The sequence below is a fragment of the Armigeres subalbatus genome, chromosome 3 (genome assembly GCF_024139115.2).
Source record: "Armigeres subalbatus isolate Guangzhou_Male chromosome 3, GZ_Asu_2, whole genome shotgun sequence".
Lineage (NCBI taxonomy): Eukaryota > Metazoa > Arthropoda > Insecta > Diptera > Culicidae > Armigeres > Armigeres subalbatus.
Genome location: NC_085141.1, coordinates 22,860,557 through 22,885,988, shown reverse-complemented (window position 1 = coordinate 22,885,988; position 25,432 = coordinate 22,860,557). Strand labels below are relative to the sequence as shown.

The 25,432-nt window shown below is 38.5% G+C and overlaps 1 protein-coding gene across 1 annotated transcript; it reads left to right on the top strand.

The window, feature by feature from the left end:
* The first annotated feature begins 1,483 nt into the window (after positions 1-1,483).
* LOC134220199 (uncharacterized) lies at positions 1,484-13,635 on the top strand. Its single transcript, XM_062699181.1, has 2 exons — positions 1,484-1,748; positions 12,752-13,635. Exons 1-2 carry the CDS (start codon positions 1,604-1,606, stop codon positions 13,174-13,176), a joined length of 570 nt encoding a protein of 189 aa, XP_062555165.1. The 5' UTR covers positions 1,484-1,603; the 3' UTR covers positions 13,177-13,635.
* Positions 13,636-25,432: the final 11,797 nt, after the last annotated feature.

Here is a 25,432-nt window from a genome sequence, read left to right as displayed (position 1 = left end):
TGGCTTAAATGAAAAACAAAAAATAAAACAACTCATCGCCGGTAGTGCGCCATTCGACGATAGGCTTGTCTACTACTCGATAGTAAAGCACTGAAAAGTAGAAACCGAAGTACGTAATTGGTACATAGTGTTATTTAGAGCGGATTTTTTATAATTCTGTATGTGTATTTAAAGTTGTATTATAAACTTTTGTAGATCTCATATTGTACACATGTCACTTATTATTAGGAAACAACAAAGTTCGCCAACAAAACAGGTTTAATCTTTCTCCGCATTTTATATACATACATGTAGTATTTTGTTGATATGGCAGCCGGTGAAGAAAATGTTTCTCTTGCTGATGCAGACGGTTACTAGTCATGCCTTTTCCTCAGAGCTTTGATGGTGCCTGTTCACTTTATGTTTTTGATAGTCAGAGTCCATAGGCGAGCTTTAGGAGTTACAAATCATGAAATTTCTACATTTTAAATCTTTTGGTCATGACAACTCTTCCACAGAAGAGAATAAATGAGTAATATTAGACGATAGATATTGGACGAAAACCGTACCAAAAATCTATGATTGAGTTTCATCACTCACAGCTTTATGAGTTTCCATTTTCAAAATTTGCAAAACTTCAACTGCTTACCTTTCACACAACCGCCAAACAAAAATCTACAAAATGATTTCGATCTCACAAGGTTTTGCTGGGAATTCCGTTTCGCTGTGACCAGTTTCAGTGAGCGAATATCTGCATGTTGTCATAATCTGCCTAAATTGATATAATGAACCATGCCCCTTCTTATGTGACCTCCCTCGTGTCCGCCAATGCAGTGCAAGTGATAGTAAAAGCTCCAAATTAATTTTAAATTTGTTTACCCACCTGATCCACGGTACGATGCGATGTGATGTGGATTAACTGCTCTGAGCCACCATCATCAGACGGCGCGAAAAGTCGGTGGGTGGCGTTTTTTTTTTTTGCTTGATAGTTTTCGCGCTTGCTGTATGGTCGTCGTCGGTGTCGATCACCCGCTCAAGACTTTACCACGATGACGATGATCGGTTGATGATGATTACAGTGCGCTAATGTTCTACGACGACGCGGCGCAGCAAAATAGAGACCCACCGTGCCACGCTGGTTTTGTCTCTGGCTTTGGGGGCTTCTTCTTCCAATTACTCATACTACGGTGAGCGGTGACGGTATTTGGGGGCAGTGGCAGCATCAGTTGGGGTTGTTTTTTTTTGCTGGCGTCTTCGTCGCGGTTGTTGGTAGCATGTCTGCGGTAGCAAAGGCTTAGGGGAGAAGATGTTGTCCAGCTGTACTGCATAGCATAGTCAGCGGGTACATTCTCCGGCTGGCTACAACGGGGATGAACCCCAAATCCGTGTACCCCAGAGCACCCTGCGTCGTTATGTCGTCGTGTTCTTCGGCGGTGGCGTCGTCAGCGATGATCATTTGAACGGTGTATAAATATCATTTGCAATCTAAAAATGAGCAACAGTCTTAATTGTGCATTGTTCCAATCCAGTACAGCATAACAGAAGCAACAGTAGCAGCAGAAGAATCGTTCTTACAAGAACCATTGAATCCGTTCTTGTCGTGGACTTCACCAGATCGCCAACCATGAAAGTGTTTGTAGTGTTAAGTGTGCTGTTGGTGGCTGCTTCGGCGCGTCCAGAACCTCCGGTGAATGGCGGTTATCCGTCTTACTCGGCGCCATCCTTCAGCTCGGCCGGTGATCTGGGGCCGTATGCTTCAGGCGGTCAAGGTGCGTTTCTAAAGGATTCTTTACGAGTGTGATTTCGTTATGTAAAGCATAGTGATCAGAATCAGGAGTTATGCAAACAGTGATTTTGAAATTTGGACTGTTCTGAAGCATTGGATACTTGAATATTATCTGTGTTTTGCGAAAAATATCTTGTTCGAGAGTTTTCTCAATTTATTGAGTAGTGTCAGGCAACCACGTGAAAAACTCAAGAGCACTAATAACAAATAGCATTGAAAGTGCATTTGAGCCACATGCATTTTGATGGATGGAATGTTGTGTCCCTCATACGGTGGTAAAGGATCAAATTGATAAACATTATTAAATCATTAAAATAAATAATATCTACATAAATTCCACAAACGTGATAACTGAGAAAATGAACCAAAATTAAATTTTGGGTACAATTGTAACTTTGGGGCTATTCAAATATGACTTCCACTACTTTTTGAGGTTTCTGAACCTCCCCCTCTGTCACTCTTTTTTGTATACCTATTATATGTACTGTCACAATATCGTAGACCCTCTCCTCGCTAAAACCTGTGACATCGTGTTTGAACGACCCTATATGTGGAAATAATCTAAACAAATTTGCGTTACAATTCTAATTAAAAATATATTTGTATTTAAATTTCACCTAAATTATTTTTAATCGTATAATTTTGAATAATGCCTGATTTAGTCGGTGGTGAAATTAAAATTGAAAAAATCACTTAAATGAAGCATTTAAAAAAAATCCTGATTTAATTTTGCGTTTATTCTCATACAACGAATTTGTGCACCAATATAAACGTCAAATTACAAAATAAATCTGGCTGTGTATGGTGTGTTCAAAACGAACTGACATTCACGTTTACAAGTGGTAGGGAAACTGTTCCATTTTCCATCTCACTGAACATATATTCATCTAATTGCAAAACAGAGAAATGGAGCACCAATCTTGATGCTTCTTTTTGCTAACATGCGTGCTCACTGCTGAGAAAAAATCATAAAAATAAAAAACCAAATCAAATTCCAAAATTGGGATGGAAATGGGAGCTATGAGAAGTGCCGAACCGTTCGCCTAGTTAAATTTTATTTCGTTTATTTGTATCTCATTTAATAATTAATTCATAATTAATAATTAATTTCTTCTTCAATGTAGAGCAAATGCCTCTCATTCATTGTGAAAAATTCATACAGTAAGTCACGCAAAATTTACCTTTTTCAATTTGTAGCTTTTATTTTTGAAAATTTGACTGCAAATTGTATGCGATATACTTCAGTCAGGGTGCCCAAGTTCGCTTTCTCTACATGCAGTCTCCCGTGACGACGCAGAGCTGCCCGGTTCTTTGTTGATTATTGCTTCTCAATTTTTTTTCACAACATTCGCACTAGGGATCCTATTTTAAGAGATGGGCGAATACTTTTCCAGATGATTTAGCAACGCTGTTACTTTCGTAAACCGCACTTGCCGCAGCCGAAAATATTGAAGTTTGTACATGACTTTCCATTTGATGACAATTTTCGATTACTTTGTTTCTCCTCTAGTGCATTTTTACTTAAATGAAAGAGCAATACGAATGAAAATAATACAATACTTGCGAAAATAAAATAAATAGTTTATTTGATAAAACTTTTTATAAATCTTTTTCACCATAATCGCAATATCTCTCGATCTGCAACAATAACGATGTCCATTTGGCTCAGAAGTTGACAGTTTTTAATGCTCGATTGGCTCAAGATGGCCACTTTCGCATATCTTTGAATGTAGGATCCCCAATTCGCACTATAAGTAACACGTTCATACAGTAGTGGCGCCGGCAGTGGATGGGACCAGTAGGACATGCTCTACGCATGAAAACACCTGGGTAGGACAGTCGAAGCATTGTCCTACCCATGATTATGGTAAGAACATACCATATGGATAACTAAAAGATCTAATACTGTTTCAATTTCTTGATCTAAAAAAATATTGTTTAAACGTTTCAAAGTCAATCAGAGGTTTGAAAGTTTATCAAAGATTAAACTGACAATCGTGGAGGTCTCCGGGATTGCAAAAGAGAAATCTATTCTCAAAAGTTCTTCAGACTCTCTGAGGATTTTTTCTATTCCAAAAATGGCTCAATGATGTATTGAGATTTTTCAAGAAGTCTTGAAGTTTCTTATAGTTTTTGCTCTTCCATAAAATTGAAGAAAATTTACTGGAAGTACGTAATTATATCTGCTAGATCAGGCTCAGAGAATTTCTGAAATTTCATGAGAATACACAGACCAGCAGGCAAATTGAACAAAAGTTGAATATCTAAACAAGGATATAACTTAGATTAACTTAACTTAGCTTGACTGTACTTGTTCATGGTTGACTGATCAGAATTGGTGTAAATTGCGATACGATCCAACTGAATAAAGGTTGGCATTAATCACCTATTCTGGATGTACACGTTTCAGCAGCACTCAAATATAGACCAATAACGGCGCCAGTCAGTTGGGAAAGGGAAGGAATGTTAGTGTGTAGTCATTGTTGCTACTACAGACCAAGAAAACCTCTGCTTCCCCGCAATGCTACGAAAAGTAAATTGCGTTTAATATGCAGGGTAGATAAACAGAAGTGTGCATCGCCACATTATGAGATTGCAGTCTTTGTCAGACCTCATGTCAGACCTCATGTCACTAGACTGCCGCGCTCGTTTCCAAAAATTGAGAAATATGCAAAAATGAAGTAGTTTTTGATAATTGTAGCACATCCGGAAACCTATGAAAAAATGAACTCTGATAGCTTCTTAGAGTTTATTGAAATCTGTAGGAATCATAAATATACCTACCATGAAATCTTAGAAGTTAGAAAGAAAGAAGTTTAAAATTATTACGATTTCTGAAAACTCATTAATACTACTGTACTACTACTAGTACTGAACACCCTGAAAGATTCTTGGACGATCATAAGCTTCACTGGTAGATCGTAGCCATATTTCTGAAGATTTCTAAAGGTTCGAATTCCTATAAGTTTGTGATAATAGCTTGAAAACATTACATATTTTACGCAATCGAGAAAGTTATGAATAGAACTAACCTCAATGGAAAGTCGAGTATGCTTGAAGCGTTAATCCATTTTTCTTATTTCTTGCATGTGATAAATGTCAATTTCTTCAGAGAAGTTACAGTGATTAAAATGTGCTTTTCATCCGACTGTTAACAGCTATGCGGTGCACCATGATGAGAGACTAAGCAGTAACACACTATAGTCAGATTTATGACTATGCGTGTTTTGATTTAATGAAGACCTACCAACCTGGTTGGCGACAGCGTCCATACACCTAATCCAGGCGTATTGTAGATCTCCATAATCGTCGGTGTTGGGCGATGTTCCTCCAGTTTCCCTGAACGTAACGGGCTTGGTGGTCATTTGGATACTGCTTCTGTTTTATACGCAGGAGGCCATGGGTTCAATAACCTCTCATGTACTAGCAATTGCCTAAACTGGGATTGGAGTCCGTATCGTTTCCTTCTTCTACTTATACCGTCAACTAACTATTCTAACATTCTGTTAGAATTGGAAATGAACGGAAATCTCGTTGCCTATAAATAATCAATCCATTCCTATCACATTGGCAATCCGTTAGCCAAGACGAACCTATGCCATAGAAGCTAACCCTCGAATTACAAAACAATTCCGCATGAACTCGTGGCAAGTGCAGAGATATACTCGGCTTGCAGTGGGCGACTGGCTGCATCATCATTTCCTTATCCTCCCTAATGACCGTAAGGACGTGGCCGGTGCCGTAATTGACACGGAGTAGCAACTACGAATTGTACGGTCATCAAGCTTAAGCAAAACCACTTCGTCTGCGATCCGAATACTTGAATGGAGCCATCAAGCGTTGCACAAATTATTCAGTTTCGCCAGTATTCTGTTCAGTATTCTGTTCAGTTTTATGCTGCGCGCCACTGACAGTCGCGTAAATCCTTCGCATATGTTCTCCTGCACCTTAGCTATGACACTTTTTGTGTTCCGCCTTTTCTTTCTGCGGTGGAATGTCTTTGGGTACAAGCCACCAGCATTCGACTCCTGGCAACATTTTTCTCGTTCGTCGCTTGCTTAGGGGTCGTACACTAATAACGTAAGCACTTATGGGGGGAGGGAGGGTTTGCCATTTTCTTACGCCCCATAAGAATAAAAAATTATTTGCATGGGAAAAATCTTACATGGGGTAGAGGTTGCTTACGTAATTAGTGTACGGCCCCTTAGCACTCCTCATCAAACCAACCATTTTGTTAGCGTCGCTGTGCAGTGCCTAACACTTCCTGCGCTGTTGTAGTCATTGTTTCATGGATTTTCTTCCACAAACTGTTGACCTCACCAGATCTGTTGGCATCTCCTATCCTCTCGTCCAGTTTCTAATTGTCTAACTGTCAAAAACTGTTTCAACTACAAAAAAATGTTGAATATTGAAACGTATCGTGAATTCGGGACACCCAAATTTTTGCAACTACAAGATAGTAATCTGAGTCAATGTTCGGCCTCTGAAGGATCTTACATCTATTAAGTCTGAGAAATGCTGCAATATTTTCCAGATGATTTCGTTGAGGAATTTCAGAAAGAATTTCCGAAAAGAAACAGAAGAATTCCTGGCGAAGTTCCCGGGAGGAATTGGAGTAATTTCTGTAGGATTTTCTGGAGGAATTTTATGCAGAACCGAAGAAACTTTTATTGGGAATACCAGAAAAAATATTTAAGCTCTTTTAGTGGAATGTCTTCAACTTTTTAAGTACTACAACTGTTCAACTGTACAACTGTTAAGTACTAAATTTACATTTAATTCCACCACGTTGCATAAGAAATATCTGGAGGATACAATACCCATGGTCACATTTACATGGGAGTTCGTTTGTTCAATAGATGGTCTTCCTTTCTCCCTTTCACCCTCTATCGCTTCAAACTTGTTCGCGCCCTAGCGAACGGCTTTCAATCTTATGATTTTCAATTATCTTTCGATTATCTACTCCCTCATACTTTGAGTAGAAATGACCGATAAAGACGATAAACAAATCATTCGTTTTCACAAATACAACATCCGCCATTGCGCAATTCTGACACAGGTACCCCCTTAGACCAGCGAAGGTACGCCTAGGGGTACATATTCTCCAGGATGGGAACCGCTGCTCTACTGGGATGTCTCGCAGCTTAGCGTTCATGCAGCTTTGCCACAGTTATTAACAGCGAGGTTTCTTTGTCAGCTTACCATTTGCGTATATCATAAGCCCAACACGATGACGCTTTCATGCCCAGGGAATTCGGGAGATTCCATCCTGAAAATTTTCTTCACCATTATCTTACTTTGTTGCCGCTATAACAGATGTAGATTCCGAGAATACTGGGAGTCATCTTATGTACAAAAACGACTTTTAGTCTTTGTGAATGCTTTTTCTCCGTTTTTTTTTAACAAAGGGAATAGCCTTCCAACTCACAGGATTTAAATTGGATTAAATTTAAATTCAGTATGGTCCATCTTGAAAACCACAGCCTGCAAAACACCGAATATACAGTGCTATACATTCGTTTAGTCGTACCCAAAAATTTCATTGTAGTTTCAAAAATAGGCAATTTTTTTGCTTACTTTTGTTGATTTAGGATACAACTTATATATTCTTATTATTAAGTTCATATAATCAAATAAAAACAAAAAAGGCTGGCCGAAACATTGAAATTTTGGAATAAAATATTATTATGAAGATGCCTCGTTCTCCAACCAAAACATCCTCCAGCAGATCCATATAAATTCCGGAGTTCATTCTTGTAGGTATAAAACATATTGGGGGCTGTCGGGTCCATATATCACGTGGACAGTTTAGGCTGGAGGGGGGTTATGGCGAATGTCCACGGTTCATACAAATTTTTGAAAATTTGTTTGAGCAATTGTCCACGCTGGGGGTATCTTGATTAATTTTTGTTCATTTGAAAAAAAAAACAGAGTTTCGCTACCCGGCTTTTCATTCCATGTCTTTTCTCGCAAATTTACGGCGGTTCTCTTTATGTGTCTTCGTCAATTTCGGCTTGCCCTCCAGTTTCGCCCATTTTATGTTCACTAATTCGTCCAAAATGCGAGTCTGGGCGTTGCTGGAGCATCCAACTTTTTCCAAATCTGTGAGTTTTTGGTTGCTTCGTGCCTTACTTACTTGATACTTGATGGACTACAGCTCTTCGATGAACCTACGTCGAATGGAGTATCCTTCTCCACTGGACTCGATCCTGGGCCAATCGTTTCCAGTTGCCCTGAACATTGAGCGCTCTCAGGTCCTCTTCAACTGCAAAAAGCCATCGTGTACGCGGCCTTCCACGAAGCCTGCGGCCTCTTCCGGGTTCTCTACTAAATATTATCTTCGCTTGACGTTCTTCCGGCATACGAACAACGTGACCAGCCCACCGTAGTCTGCCGTGTTGTATAAGCTTAATAATATCCAGCCCTTTATACACCTGGTATAATTCGTGGTTCATGCGACGCCATCAGATACCGCTCTCCTGTTTACCGCCGAGTATTGTCCGCAGCACCTTACGCTCAAACACTCCGAAAGTTCTCCGATCAACCTGTTTCATGGACTTTAAAAAGCCACCGGAAGAATCATGGTAGTATACAGCGCGAGTTTTGTTTTCGTTTGCAGACTACGGGACTTAACCTGGTTGCGTAGTCCGTAATAAGCCCTAAATATTTGCAGCTGCAATGCGCCTTTTCACCTCGCGGGTAACATCATTATCGCACGTCACTAATGTTCCAAGATACACAAATTCTTCTACCACTTCAAATTTTTCAGCGCTATATTGAACAGTATGTTCGAGAGTGCCTCACCCTGCTTTAATCCATCTAAGGTTACCGTTGATGTCGATATTTCATCCGCAACACTTACACTTGATTTCGATCCGTCCAACGTTATCCGAATCAGCCGTATTAGTTTCGCCGGAAAACCATGTTCAAGCTTAATTTGCCATAATTCATTCCGTTTCACTGAATCGTACGCCGCCTGCTTTGTGTCTTATCTGCCCTTTAAGCCACAGAGACACCTTGCTTCGCCATTTTGTGGGGTATTTTACGCCATAATTATCACCTTTTTAAAACAAGTTTTGAATTACTTTTACGGAACGATTATTTTGTTTTGGCATTTTTATTTTCATTTTTATTTATGTTTTTTTTTAATTCTAGATTAAATTTAACACAATTTTTTGGCAATTGATTGGTTTGAGTACTCTTCGTCATTGATTCGCCCTTTCTTTTCCATCAAATGGATTCCTTTCGCCATTTTTGTAACGTGTTCACAGATCGTATATCAAATCAAGAATTAAAAATGCGCACCTTTTAAGTGATGAACTTAGTTAAAACTTAAAAATCACTCTAATAAAGTAATATAAAAAATGCGCACCTTTTCATTACCTTTCAAAAAAGAAAACCACGAAACAAAGTTTCAAAAATTCCCAAAATAACACTGGAATTCCAAAGATTTTTTTTATACTGCAGCTAAACGAATGTCTAAAGTGTAAATGTCGTTTGATCGTTTATTTCCTTTAATACCGCAAATGTATGTGCGCGAGTGATATGAATATACGTTCCATAAAAGTGTATTAGTTGTACTAATGATACGTCAACAAATCACTCCACTTCAAAACCACGTTCAAATAATGGGTTAAAGACTATTCAATTTGATGATGAAATGAACAAATGAAGCTTGGTTCATGGAGTCTCATTATAATAAATTTTTAATTTGTTCAAAACTATTATTGTGAAACTGTTTTCTTTGCAGATAATTTGCCGACACCCTGTATATGCGATTCATTTTAGACGTCGTCATAATCCGACACTATTGCTTACTGCTGTAATGTGGAAAAGTGACGTGTCTCCATCTATTATAAAAAGACAGGAACACCGTCTTCGACCAGAGTTCGTACAGACTGAACACTTAACACCTAGTATGAGACAACGGACAGGACACATAACACCCAGTGGACCAGCGGAGAATTTTTCGATCACGAAAAGTTTCCTCCTTACCAGGGCGGGAATCGAACCCACACTCCATAGCACATGCGTTTGTTTAGACGGTTGACCTCGCTAACCGCACGGCCACGAAGCCCACAGTGTCTCAGTGTCCCAGTGTCTCCATTTATCCAATATTTATGTTAAATATTTATGTTGAAGAAATCGCATAAAACCACAAAATTAAATAGGTATTCGTGTGCTGCATATTGGTGCTATACGCAACCAATTTCGTCAAATTTGGTCCTAAGGCTGCGTCTTTTGATTGTTTGTCGCTATTCGGGAAGATTCCGAACACATTTTGCTCCATTTTAGAACCAATTCCAGTATTTACCGATTTTAACCTTTTCATGACGACTTTTTTTCGCAGATTTAACGTACACATTTGAGTTTTTTTTGGATCCTGCCAAAACAAGTATCTTCTTCTTCTTCTTCTTCTTCTTCTTATTGGCATTACATCCCGACACTGGGACAGAGCCGCCCCGCAGCTTAGTGTTCATTAAGCACTTCCACAGTTATTAACTGCGAGGTTTCTAAGCCAAGTTACCATTTTTGCACTCGTATATCATGAGGCTAACACGATGATACTTCTATGCCCAGGGAAGTCGAGATAATTTCAAATCCGAAAATTGGCACCGGCACCGGGAATCGAACCCAGCCACCCTCAGCATGGTCTTGCTTTGTAGCCGCGCGTCTTACCGCACGGCTAAGGAGGGCCCCAAAAAAACTAGTATAAGAAGAACTAAAAAGGCGTTCAACTGTTTTTTTTTTCATGTCACAGAACGTCCAAAGTAATCTAGAGTACATACCCTAGAATGTACCAGAAAATATGTCCATAAACAAAATGTCTTCAGCTTTTTTTTACTTTATCAATGGACACTTTGAACTAAACACGAGAATGTTTACTTTGAACATCTTGTAGTCAAGAAAATTGGATTTATATGAGACGCATATGCATACTGTACTGGTTTGGGTATATGTCGATGATGCGGACTGATTTCGGATATCCGGGTGTTCAGGGTATTGTCAAACTTGGCCTCCGATATTTTTCCTGTGAAGCCGACATCCTGATGAACAATTTTGTTGAAGAAATTGGGAGAGGTCTAGCTGTCTTCTGTGTTCTCTATTCCCAGCCAATCCTAAGCGTTGGGTATATATAACCCATCCGTCCCGAAAGAGTTTAGCAGGCACACCAAATTTTATTATGCCACAAACAGGGCGAGAACTTTCTTAACGCAATAATTACGGAAAAATGCAGTGTATTGTATTCAACAATATATTTAGTATTGTTTAGAAAATTCCCGGCTTCAAAAATATGTTGATCAATATTTAAAATGCTCATGATAACACAAAAAAATCAAATTTGTTTATATACACAAATAGCTTTCAACAAATTGTAAGAAACATTGACGGAGGATTACTAAAGAGATGGTATTTAGAGGTTTATTGGATTTCTCCACATCCCTAGCTCATACTTTTTTTAGCCATGCCTGGCATATTGTAGAATTCCGCAATCTTTCCCGAACATTTATGATCCCCGGTTCAGATCTGATTCCACCGTGACCTGCCATCGCATCGTGTTCGTGGCCTTTCACGAAGTCACCGGACTAATCCGGTTCTCGGTTGAATATTTTTTTCTAAATTCTGTCTTCAAACGTTCAAAATTATGTCTTCAGATATTTATAACTTTGTCTTCCGACATTTGCATTAATAAGTACGCTGTATTTTATACAATTCACAATATTTTCTGTTTTGTACGTTTGATACATCTCGTGATTCATGCGTCTTCGTCACTGTTCTCTAAGGGGTTGTACACATATTACGTAAGCATTTTTTCTGAGTTTTTCGACCCCCCTCCCCCCATGTAAGATTTTTTTCATACAAATTATTTTTTATTTATATGGTGCGTAAGAAAATACTGAACCCCCCTCCCCCCATAAGTGCTTACGTAATATGTGTACGGCCCCTAATTTCCCACCGAATATTGTACGTAGGAACTTTCGCTTTCCGGTCTGCTATTTTTTAACGAAAGATTCAGGGTTTTTCATGACATACCGTTTTGACTCAAATCCCGAACATGACTCATATTCCAAACACAGGCATTTTAGCTCCCTTAGACTAAAATTTCCATCGGTTTTTAGTTCTGAGGGTCAAGATTACAAATGAATTCAAGATCCTATGGAAAGAATTACACGAATAAAGCCAAAATGACCATATAAAAGCGTATGTTCGGAGTTTGAGTCAAAACGGTACATGTTTTAAGTGTTTTGGGTTTAAATTCTCCAAAAGCAACTTCAACTACAGCTCTATAGTCGATTACGCTGGGCCATGCAGTTTGACATTTTGGGAAATTGGCAAACTTCAGCCACAGACAAACAGACATAACACTCGTCAAATTTCCATCGTTCACTGATTTACTGATCAATTCAAATAATCATTAGTTGGTCGATCGGTCACTTGTGGCGTGCGCATCGGATTTGCTCGAGTTTGACAGTTGCTCACTACCGCCATCTGGTTCGTGATTTGCCCAACTAACTGAAATCAACAGATGTCGTTAGTGTTTAAATGACGATGAATTTGATGGGTGAATGTTCAATGTGTTATGTCTGTTTGTCTGTGCTTCAGCTATCATATTGTTCGCTGTACCGATTGAATTTGTGCTAAAACTGTCATACATTTTGACTATTTTTCAGATTAAAATTGATTTTTCTCCATTGTTAGATAAAGCTCTCGTAGTATTTATCCGGTTTCGCAACCTCAGATACGTTAGGCGTAATGGACGTTTGGTAAAACAGCATATTTATAGTTCATTACAAGAGGTTATAGACTACAAAGAAATATTGTCTTTGCCGTCAGCGTCACAGGTCGAAACCCAATCTAAACACTATTCATGACATGATTACAGTGCGATCGACCAAGACTTTATTTATAAATGGGCATTGCCAGTGTAAAAATGTTACTCTATAAAAAGCATTTTCTCACCCATCAACCATTTTTTATTTATAGGTGGCGGTGGCGGCGGCGGCGGTGGTTACAACTACCAACCAGCCACCCAGGTCGTCCAGAAGCACATCTACGTTCACGTGCCACCCCCGGAGAAGGAAGAAGTCAGCTATCCCCGGGTGATTCAGTCCGGCACTCCCCAGAAGCACTACAAAATCATCTTCATCAAGGCCCCGACCCCACCCAACCCAAAGCCCCCAGTCATCCCACCACCAATCCAGAACGAGGAAAAGACCCTGGTCTACGTTCTGCACAAGAAGCCCGAGGAACCGGAGGAGATCATCCTGCCAACGCCACCACCAACCAAGCCAAGCAAACCGGAAGTCTACTTCATCAAGTACAAGACCCAGAAGGAGAAGAAGCCCGAATACGGCCCACCCAAGCAGGAATACGGAGCCCCATCGGGAGGAGCCGGTGGCCCGTACTAAATGCTCTCCAACGAGAGAAACAGCTGGACCCGGACCGAAACGCGGACCTGGACAACAACCACAACGGAAGCGGCCGCCCTCGACAACGGATACTGTTATCGATTCTAATGATACTGATGCTGCTGAACTACCAACGCAAAACATGCTGACCAACTGGTGCGAATGTGCGAGCGAGAGAGCGAACGTAAATCCCATTTTAACATTTTTGTTCCTAGCATTTAAGATTATGATTATTCCAAACTGCGGACGTTTTGGTTTCAACAAAACCGTGTCGCAGTTTTGCGCTTTTTACGTGTATATAGGATCGTAGTAATTCCTATGCAAACATCTGTTATTAGCGAGCCATAGTCGAATCAATCATTATTATGTTATTTATTACGTTATTGCATACAAACAAGCATATCTAGTTGAAGTAAAAAAACAAACGGTGACAAATTTAAGAAAAAAAATGCTTTGTCATTACTACTCTCCGTCAAGAGTCAACATTGCCGAAATCCTTGATCCGATCCATTAGCCACCTCATGTACTCGCAATTACTCTAATGACTAACCGCATCAGTAGCCTTGGCCTTGCCGAGAGTCGTCTATTCGGCCGGAGTCCGAACATTCACATTATTTCAACTGCTCCAGTTGAAACATCTCGGCGCCTAATGTAACATCAGATTTTTTTTGGCTCGCGAGACCTCATTCTGATTTCCTTTAATGGAAAATCAATTAGTAACCATTGTTAGTAAATTGTGATTGGCATGGTTGCCAATTGAAATTACCCTCACAAAGCTTCAAATAATTGTGGCGTTGTTGTCCAGTTTATCAATCGGACACGCCGCCCCGATCCGACCGGGTGATCGATTGATCTGATGGTTTGGTTGAATTCAGGTTGGTTGCTCAAATGATGATTGAATAATTTTCACCACGATTGTTGGTTATTAAAATGCTGAGCTATCATCGTTTTGCTGTTCATAAATACATACCTTTCGCAGACCCATGCGAGGCAATATGAATGTACGATTGTTGGTACGAGTGCTTTTGGCAAGAACTTCTGCACGTGGTGTATGTAGAAAGTGATTAATGTTCATAAAGGTCTATCATTAAAATCAAATTTCAGCACACTTCGAGGTGAGAGTTATTTTAAAAGATGCTGGAAAAGGCGATGGAATAATTTAATTTCTATTTTGTGAAAGGATGTTGCATTGGAGATTCTTAAGTTGTTGTTTTCCATTGCCTAATCATAATACCTACTTTTACAGTTTGTGTTAGAAGGATAAGGGGTCTCATTCAACCATATCATAAAACTATGATTAAGAATATTGTAGCACTCATATCAATTGTATTTGAATGTTATAATATTTCTTAGATCTTTGTCGTTAATTTCAATTTTATACTAGTTCTCCACTAAATGTTACGTTTAATGTAGATACAAGGCCATCATTAATCTTGCGGCGGGATGCGAGGTCTAAAGCAAGAACTTGCTGGATGTGACTGGATACAAAATGCTGTCCGGCCTTGAAAATTTTCTCAATATCAGATTAATATTATCGTGTTAGCAAATATTACACTTAAATATCTAATAAATATCTGGTATAGCCACATGACATACAAATGCATAAATGGTGGCAAAAAACTTTTCGCCTATTCGTCATGACTTAGGAATATAAATTGTAATGTTTGCCTTTCTCGTACAAGTTGTGCCGAAAGGCTATCATTTCACTCTAAAATCTTTTTATAGAATGCTCGGAGATCCATGATATTATATAATAATACAGAGGTTCCCAAACATTCGGATATGCGACCCACCTAGCAGAATCCCATATTACTCACCAGGTACCAAATGCATTGATTTTGTGAAATTAGATAAAAATGAGTTCGAGTTTTTTTTTTGTTGGGGCGTAGAACCACTGCGTCCATTGAGTTGAACTCGCATTAGATTGGACAAATTATAATAAATTGATCACTGTAAACTTCATCAATTTTTTGGATTGAATGTGGATTGGATTTGAATGGAATTTGAATTGAATTTGGGTTGGATTTGGATTGGATTTAAAATTTATTCAGATTAGATTTGAATTGGATTTCGATTTGATTAGGATTGAATTTGGATTGGATTTGAATTAGATTTGGATTGGATTGGATTTTAAATAGATTTGGATTCGAATTGGATTAGGATTGGTTTTGGATAGGGTTCGGGGCTTACATTTGGATTGTATAGGACTTCTTTCTACTTGCCCAAATATCGTATAACAAAAAAAGGCCGTTGACCTCGTCAGGTTTGTTGTTCTTTAATAATCCCCCTGGGGGTCGCGACCCACAGTTTGGGAACCTCTGTACTAATAAACTCAGCTCGTCGAACTGAGCAATGTGTGTGTGTGTATGTGTACAAAAACCGAACAACTTTAGCCACCTTTTTCATGGAGTAATTCTTAACCGATTTTCACGCAACAAGTTGCATTCGACGGGGGGCAAGCCTTAGTGCATCACTATTGAATATAATCACGATCGGTCATTGTGTTCAAAAGTTATGAAGAAAATTGTTGTTTGAACCATATTAGCTTGGTTGGTTTATTCGCTATACAGCGTTTGCAAAAGCCGTTATGTAGGCAATTATTTATAATGTGTATCACACTAAGGCAAAACCAAATGATTTAATCGAGCTTCTTCAGCAAATCCAAATAGATTCCGAACACTCAATAGGCCTAGGCTTCTTTCAACCGATCTGTTATTGAGTTGGGCAAAAAAAAAGGACAGTTACTAATCGAGATACTTTTTTGCCAAATCTTTATTTTTTCGTGTTATGTAAACTCTGGTATAACTGATGTTTCTCACTGCAAAACTTCACACATTCTTGAAGTTTAGTGTAGTCTTTTAAAGAAGAAATGTTTTCGTTCGCAGAACAATGTGCCGTAGTTGATCAATGGACCTAGCCATAAAATCAGGCGAGGATAATGTAATGTGAAATGATGCTTTGGCTTCAATGGTACTTCATACTCTTCTGTTCTAATCTGTAAATATTCTCTCATAAGGAATGCAAGTAGTTGTATTTGTTCTTTTGAAATAATAGAAGACGTTACATTGTCAGCTATCTGTTTAATGAAAAATAGTATCGATAGTTCTGGGCTATTGTAATCTACTGTAGTTTTGGTAAATATAAATGGAATTATTTGAACGATGTGCCAAATGTCGCAAGCTTTGGCTTTGATTGTTTTACTCTTTCAAGAAAAATCTAGGGCTTAAGTATGGTATTGGAAACGACTGGAAATAGTTTTTATGTAGAAATTTTGGCTATCTCAGTCTTTAAAACCATTAAACGATTATCGTCGGGCAGAGTAAAACGATAATCGTTCTAGGGCTTAAGTTGACGGAAAATAGCATTGATTTTGGCCTGCAGGTAGTTGGCGGGTACAGTTTTCGCTTTAACCAGCTTTTTGAGGATCAAAAACAAATCACTGTTGATCCAACTTTCGAAAAGATCATGAGCAATGCAAGGAACAGATACATAATGAAATATGTGAAAGTAAGTCATTTCATTGAATATACAGGATACTCCGCGGTTAGGTACCTTTGATGAGTTGCAGCTGATAAAATCGACGTCTTGATTACTGGAATGAGGTGTTCTGGGTTCAGCCATCATGAAGCAATTTTCTTTGAAAGATTCATGTTCTGATGATGTCGACTGTTTTCGATGTACTTTTCGGTGATTTATTTGGCGTTTCAGTCTGGTTTTTGAATGAAAAAAAAACAACTATATATGTTTTCTTGTTCCAACGTTTCGATCCTTATTGGATGTTTTTCAAGGTTTCGAAAATATTGTCGTTTTTTCGTCAAATATAGTTTCATAACATTCAACAGTCATTCCCTGTTTGGTTTTTCGTTCCTTTTTTCTGAAAAACTTTAAAAAATAAAATTTTGAAATTCGGAATTCGAACAGCTAATTGCTGTTGACGCACATTTTTTTGACGTAGAATTACGTCCTTCGGTAAAATAGGGGGGTCATTCCAAGTTTCAGATTTGGGACCGTCATGAAAAGAGGTCAGGAAGTACGAGCCAATAACACAGCCGTTACATAATGGATTCTGTAGATTTTGGTTTGGTATGAGTAAACTCTCTAAGATTCTTTACAACTATTGTAGGCAATTGATCAATACATTTAACTATTGAAAAATTCAATTTCGCCAGCCAATGTTGAAATTGCACTTTAACAGTGCCTACATTTCGGCTATTAGCCATCCGGCATGAACATGCATAAAATGTTGATGATCAAATTTTGCATCCACTATCGCACTATACGTAATTCTACGTTCAATTTGCGGTCGTATATTTGATACAACCCTCCACTTTTTGACGTAGGACTTACGTCTTTCTTTACTATACTGGGTGTCATTTAGATTCCAGCGTTACGCTGAAAGGGAAGATTTCAAACGTTACTAGCGCTTTTTTATGACGATGGATTTCAATGATTTATATATCAATCGACTCGGACACTCGCCAGCAATTTGTCAATTACATTGAAACTTAAGATTATTAACGATAAGCTATTGAAAATTTCAATTTTTGTCAAAGACAGCAAAAAAATCATATGTAATCATTCCCGTGGATTCCTAACACGGACATCAGAATGCTGTGGCTAACGGGCCTTCTAGTCCACCACAAGATTTTCTTTGTGTATAAAATAAGCAGTGTCTGCCGTGTGCGAGTCATTACAATTTGGGACAGCAGCGCGTGCTGACGTGATTTTTGCTCGCGCATTTTTCGTTTCATTTGTTCCTTCGCTGTATTTACCTACTCAGCATGCTGTCGCCAGCGGGAGAGCTGCCAGTGAGTCTGCAAATATGTATGAAAGAAGAGGACGCATTCTTTTGTCGTTTTGTGCTTGATGATGGTCGGATGCAGTGGTATCGGTTGCGATGGATGCAATTGCCCATCGCATTACTCGGAGTTCACGGCTAGAGGCCGATGATGGTGGTGGTGGCAGCGGTGGTGGATGAAGAAGAATAAAATAAGCCCAAAGAGATTTGGTCTGCTCATCTACGAAAAGTGATTGGTTTCATAATCCACATGATACCGGGATGGGTACAAGTCAATGAAAAAAGATACTAAGGTATGGAAATCTATATTTTGTGTGCGCGCCTTTCGTGTACGACGAAGAAGCTTTCACTACTACATTCGAAGGAGCTCCAATAATGGAACGTACACACGGTCAAGCAGTTTGACCAACATTGACTCCACCTCTCGTTTATTCAAACATCCATCAAGTTTTACCAACACCGTCACGAACAATCAATTTATTCGACCAACAATATCACACACGAACGACCGAAGCGCCAACTTGAGCACCAACCATCAGAAAATATATGGGGGTTTGTGCAACTTCACTACAAATGCTCAAACATGTTCGGCGAACCTTGACTCCACCCCCGACAACTCAAACCAAAATCAAACCGTTTTAATTTTTCCAACCAAGCCGCCAACTGTCAAATTGTTGTTCGAACAACTTCACACACGTTCAAACAAAGCAGCAACCGAAGCGTTTTCTTGGGGGCGGAGTCAATGTTCGTCAAACTGCTTGACTGGTGTGTACGTTGCATAAGAAGCCGTGCAAATATGTACGTCACCATTTTTTGTTTACGTTTTCCAACATCCACTAATACAGTTGCATTTGGTCTTCTTCCTTATCTTCCATCTACCCTCATAGACTAACGCAAAATGAACTCCCCCAAGAAATTATGACGTTTGAGCGGGTCGCATAATGAACGCAAATGAACTTTTGTTCGAGAAAACGACCCGCTCAAATGTCAAAATTCGTCGGGTGAGTGAATTCGATGAACTCCTGCATAAGTCTATTGGGTACGAGTCATGGCATATGACTGACTATATGTTAAGTTGTGCTTGGTACTAAACAACACGTACAAAAACATAATTACACTATAGCAGTTTTCATTCCCCAGTAAAAAAAAATCAACTGCGGTGATGAAAATAAAAATTTGATTAAAAATAATTACTTTCATTCACTTTCAATATCGCCGTATTACATATAAATGTTTTAAAAAAGTCCGCAAAAATAATTAGGTTCCAGAAGAATATTTAAATAAACAATATTTTATACTTTGGTTTTCGATTTCTGAGAAATTATATTATTAAACTTGACTTAGATTCGGAGTTTAGAGCCAAAACATTGAATAATTTATCGTTGACGCATTAGCATTACATCCTCTATTTCCTCTATTACTGCTTCTTATCTTGTTTCTTTTTGTTATGATTTATTTCAGCAGTAAGCACGCATGTTAGCAAAGAGAAGCAACGAAATTGGTGCTGTATTTTTGGGAAAGGGGACAATAATATACAACAGTAAAGCACATGTGAGATTGGACAAATCAAGCATCCGAAAGATATTCAATTTGCAGGGTGGCCACCGAACCGGGAAAAACGGGAAAAGCGGGAAAAAGACGGGAAATTGAAGTCACCGGGAAAAAAAGCGGGAAAAACCGGGAATTCAGGACATGTACCGGGAAAAAATAAATTTTCGTTAAGTTACATTCAAAACTCTTCAAAGTTTTTAATGAAGTTGGGATAACAAAAAGATTAACTATTCAATAATAATTACTCAGTCGCACTCCATCTGAATTATATGATTTAAGCACATGGCGTGTGAAAGGTACAGAAAATTAAGTAGATCTTTTCCCAAATCCAGTTTGTGTTGTCACTAGATCATTTTGATATCAATTTAGAGTGACATATATCAAAAGTTGTTTAAAATTATATTATTCTACAAATTATTTTTTTTATACTTCGTGGTTTCGCTTGTAATACTTCGAAGAGTAAAATATCTTTATTTTAGTTGTTTTCCACAACCAACCTAATGTAATAAAAGTTTATGATGGTGAAAGATATACTTTAAGATTCATTTTGACTTGTTACATATGATCCAATACTTTGAAAATGGGGAAACTTTCAAACTTTTCAATAATAAATTCAATATTTTATTTTAATGGATAGAACACTGAAAAAAAGAAAATAATATCCTAGAAATCTAACATGTAAAATTGAATCAATTACTAATCGTATGTTCTGATTGCTCGAAATGTGCTTAATTTTTGTTTAGAAAACAAAATAATTAGGTATGTAGATCACAAACAAGTCTTCGAGTGAAACCTGTGTTCAAATAAGTTGTTTCATAATTGTGTGATTTACTAACTTCGATGAAGTTATACACTGCTTTACTTTTTCATTTCTAAGTTCTCTAAGTTAAAAACATCGATTTAATTTTATTTATTTTATAAGAAAGAATTATGTCTTTGTTGCGATTGCGGAAGGTGCCGATAGACCCGATTCTTACACCAGACACAATGAGACACATATTTGCCTGAGGGTCAGCTACAAAGCTTTAAAATAAAGATTTAGGTATTATACAAACAAATAAAATAAATACAATACTACTCACTAATTAGGTGACAGAATGTAATAAATATACATTTTCTGCAATGCATGCACCTCCTCATTATCGCAATTCATTTCTTGTTCTGTCTAGTTAATGCACGCTATCATAAAGCAGTATCGTAGTATACTTAGGATTGCTCAAGTTACAAATGATTTTATCTTTTAAATAATGTTCAAATTGACGCGCATGATTATGCGCAACCGTATTTGCTCACATAATTGTGCGATAATTTGAAAAGCCACATCAGTTATCCAGAAATATATGTTTTTAAATAGTCTGAATAAGATCAAACCGAGAGCTGAACATTAAAAATATTTCGACTATACTTTAAGATACCGTCGTTTGTTTTGACTCCGGGCTACTTTGGATTTTTGATTTTCTAAAGAAAAATAATAAAAAAAAAAATTGAAACGAAAAGTTGCCATCTAAATAGGTATCATGAATTCAAATTTCAATGCTTTTTGTGAACATTATGCTCAAAGAAAACAGAACCACACTAGACTACCTTGAAATGTCCATTGGATCTGTCAGAATTTCAATCAAGAAAAAAAAGTACGAATGTTTTGTAACTGAGAAAAAAATAAATTGTAATTAGGTGCTAATGTGGTATTAGTACATTGATTAAGGGCCAGTTGACACTAACTACATTACATATAAACCAAGCACACAATTCAGTGTGACTGTTGATCAAAGCATTTCGCATAACACATTGTTGATAATTTAATGAATTTATTTCAAAGGTTCGTTACAAATCTTATCAGTTGCTTCGATATAAAACTGACCCCCGGTTTGGTCAGAAAATAAAACACCTAATTAAAGTTCAAAAACTTTTTTTTCAAGTAAAATAAAAACCGGGAAAATTTGACAAAATTTATCGGGAAAAGCGGGAAAAAACCGGGAATTTGAAAATCGAATTTCAGTGGCCACCCTGAATTTGCAAAAATGAGCCAACCGCGGTGTAGGTTGGTACTCGGATTCTGATGGCTTTTCCGCAAACGTGACCTTTAAGTGGTCTTGTTGTGTAGGGGTTATCACGCCTATCTAGAGAGTAGGAGGTTGAGGGTTCGAGTATCGAGTCCCTCCAAGACACGTGGATTCTTTTTCGCGAATTTCATATCAATTTGTCCATTTCGAAACATGTGCTGTACAAACATATGTACAGCCAAGATATTTAACAAAAAATGGTTTTCGTACGGCCGAGTTGCCGAATAAAATGCAATTAATCTACAGGACTCCAAACAAACTTTCGTTTTGGATTTCAAAGCCGCGTTCCAATTTTTTCAAAAATTTCTTCACTATCGATCATAAGGGATCCCGAACTACAGTGAATTTTTGGTTGCATCTTGATGCGCGAGCCATGAAAGTAAAATGAAGATTTTTCTTAACTGACCAATTTCTTCTGGAACAAACATCTACTAGGACACCATACAAACTCTGTTCCAATGCAGCTTTTTAATCCAAAATCAAAGTTTGTATGTAGTTCTGGAAATGGTCGGTCTAGAAGATGTTGATCGGTATCGAACATTTCTAATTAATTACTTCACTAACTTGTGCTTCAAGATGCAAATTAATCAAAGTTTGGGGTCCCTAATAAGCCAAGTAGAAGCATGTACGTGGCATTTAAGTCGGCCTCTTTTGCGGTTAATATACGGATCTGTAAAGTTACAATCATGTGATGGAATTAATTACTATCCCAATTAACTCATCTTATGACAAGTAATCTCGCTTCAACAGTTTAAAACTGCTGTGCGGCCCTTGATGGTATACCTGCTGGGGACAACTGATCTAGAACATTTTTGGGCATATTTGTAACGTAAATCATATCTTTAAAACACATCGGCATGATGAGATGCTAACGGTTTAACCAGATGTAGTTGACTAACAACGATATAAACTCCAAAACAATTTGGAGCGCCTGGAACATTTGGGTAGGGCAAAACTGAATTGTAAATAATACTCTTGACCTATGCAATTTTTACACAACGATATTAGCATTACCTGAATTTGTTCAATTGTTCATCCTTCGCGAGAATAAACAATCAATCGCTCAAAGTGACCATGGGACCATGGAGAGGGGTCGTCAAGCCCTGGGACATACAGGGGATGGACAAAATAATTAGGATAGGCAAATTTTGGGTAAAATTAGATGTGTTGAAACTACCTTAGTTATCATCCGATTTTGACAATTCAGGCATGCCTGAACTAGAAAATTAATGCAGTTTGACGGTATGTCCATGGAACCGACTATGGCCACCGGATTCCGGAGATATTCCGGGTTTTTCGGAGGTAGGTTCAAAACCGTAAATTTGAGGTGGATATTAGGAGAAGTTGTAATTAAAAATTGAATAATATTAGTAAACACAAATGAAGTAGGGCTCTTGCTGATTGGAAGCATATATTGAGATTTGGAATCGGACCAGAATCAAGTGAGATATGGCCATTTCTTTAAAATCGGTTCCGATCGATACTTTTCAAAGGGGTCAGGCCACAACTTCATTTGAATCTCGCTTTTCGATAGATGGTACACTATGATTTTATTCTAGAATGCCTCTAATGTGTGAATGAAAAACCAATTAAATAAACGGATCCTGGAGTCACTGGGATGTCCCCGGGGAACCTGTGAATTGGGACATTTAAGTTTTAGCACCAAAATCAGTCATTCGACGGCTCTTTTTTCGTGGTTTTCGATCAGGAAGCGGAGCATGAATATAAAATGGTCCATTGACGGCTCTGACCGCTTCTAGGATCTACGGATTGGCCCCGGGGAACCTGTGGAAGGGGACATTTTAGTTTAACCAAAAAAACAGTCGTTCGACGGCTCTTTTTTCATGGTTTTCGATCAGGAAGCGAAGTATGAATATAAAATGGTCCATTGTCTGTTCTGACCGCTTCCAGGATCTACGGATTGGCCCCGGGGAACCTGTGGAAGAGGACATTTTAGTTTTAGCACCAAAACCAGTCATTCGAAGGCTCTTTTTCATAGTTTTCGATCAGGAAGCGAAGCATGAATATAAAATAATCCATTGATGGCTCTGACCGCTTTCAAGACCTATGGATTGGCCCCGGGGAACCTGTGGAAGGGGACATTTTAGTTTTACCACCAAAACCAGTCATTCGATGGCTCTTTTTTCATGGTTTTCCATCAGGAAGCGAAGTATGAATATAAAATGGTCCATTGACGGCTCTGACCGCTTCAGGGATCTACGGATTGGCTCCGACGAACCTGTGGAAGGGGACATTTTAGTTTTAGCATCAAACCCAAACCTTTTTCATGAATTTCGACCAGGAAGCGAAATATGAATTAAAAATGACCATTGAGGCTCTTTTCTAGTGGTTTCAATTAGGAATCGAGAAATAAATATAAAAGGGACCATTGGCCCAGGAAACCTGTGTAAGGGGACATTTTAGTTTTAGCACCAAAACTAGTCATACAACGGCTCTTTCCCCGTGAGCTATCCGTAGGTCCAGAAAAAGGTCAGAGCCGTCAATGGTCCATTTCTTGTTCATACTTCACATTCTGATTGAAATCCTTTTGTGCTTAAACTAAAATGTCCCCTTCCACAGTTCCCCGGGGGCAATCCGTAAGTTCTGGAAGCGGCCAGATCCATTCATGGTCCAATTTATACTCATACTTCGCTTTCTGATAAAAAATCACGAAAAAAAAGCCGTCGAGTTATTGGTTTTGGTGCTGGAACGTTCCTTATCACTGGTTTTCCGGGGGGAATCTGTAGGTCCTGAGAGCGGTCAGAGTCATCAATGGTCAATTTTATATTCATACTTTGCTTGTATTAAAGAAGAGCTGTCGAATGATTGTCCCCTTCCACAGGTTCCTCGGGGGCAACCAGTAGATCCTGGAAGCGGTCAAAGCTGTCAATGGTCCTTTTATATTTATACTTTGCTTCCTAATCGAAAACCTATAAAAAGAACCGTCGAATAACTGATTTTAGTGTTAAAACTTATATGTTCCCTTCCACAGGTTCTTCGGGAGCAATCCTTGGGTCTTGGAAGCGGTCAGAGCCGTCAATGATCCATTTTATATTCGTACTTCGCTTCGTCGAACGACTGGTTTTGGTGGTAAAACTAAAATGTCCCCTTCCACAGGTTCCCCGGGGCCAATCCGTAGGTCCTGAAAGCGGTCAGAACCGTAAATTGATCATTTTCTATTCATGCTTCGCTTCCTGATCGAAAACCATGAAAAAAGAGCCGTCGAACGACTGGTTTTGGTGATAAAACTTAAGTGTCCCCATTCACAGGTTCCCCGGGGACATCCCAGCGACTCCAGGATCCGTTTATTCAATTGGTTTTTAATTCTTGACACATTAGAGGCTTTCTAGAATAAAATCATGGTGGACGATCTATCAAAAAGCGAGATTCAAATGAAGTTGTGGCCTGACCCCTTGGAAAAGTATCGATCGGAACCGATTATAAAGAAATGGCCATATCTCACTTGATTCTGGTCCGATTCCAAATCTCAATATATGGTTCCAATCAGCAAGAGCCCTACTTCATTTGTGGTTACTAATATTATTCAATTTTTAATCACAACTTCTCCTAATATCCACCTCAAATTTACGGTTTTGAACCTACCTTTGAAAAACCCGGAATATCTCCGGAATCCGGTGGCCATAGTCGGTTCCATGGACATACCATCAAACAGCATTAATTTTCTAGTTCGAGCATGCCTGAATTGTCAAAATCGGATGATAACTAAGATTTTACCCAAAATTTGCCTATCCTAATTATTTTGTCCATCCCCTGTAGTCTCTGCTGCCCCTCCCAACAGCAACACAATCGATATTGTAACTGCACAATCACAGAATATCGCAAA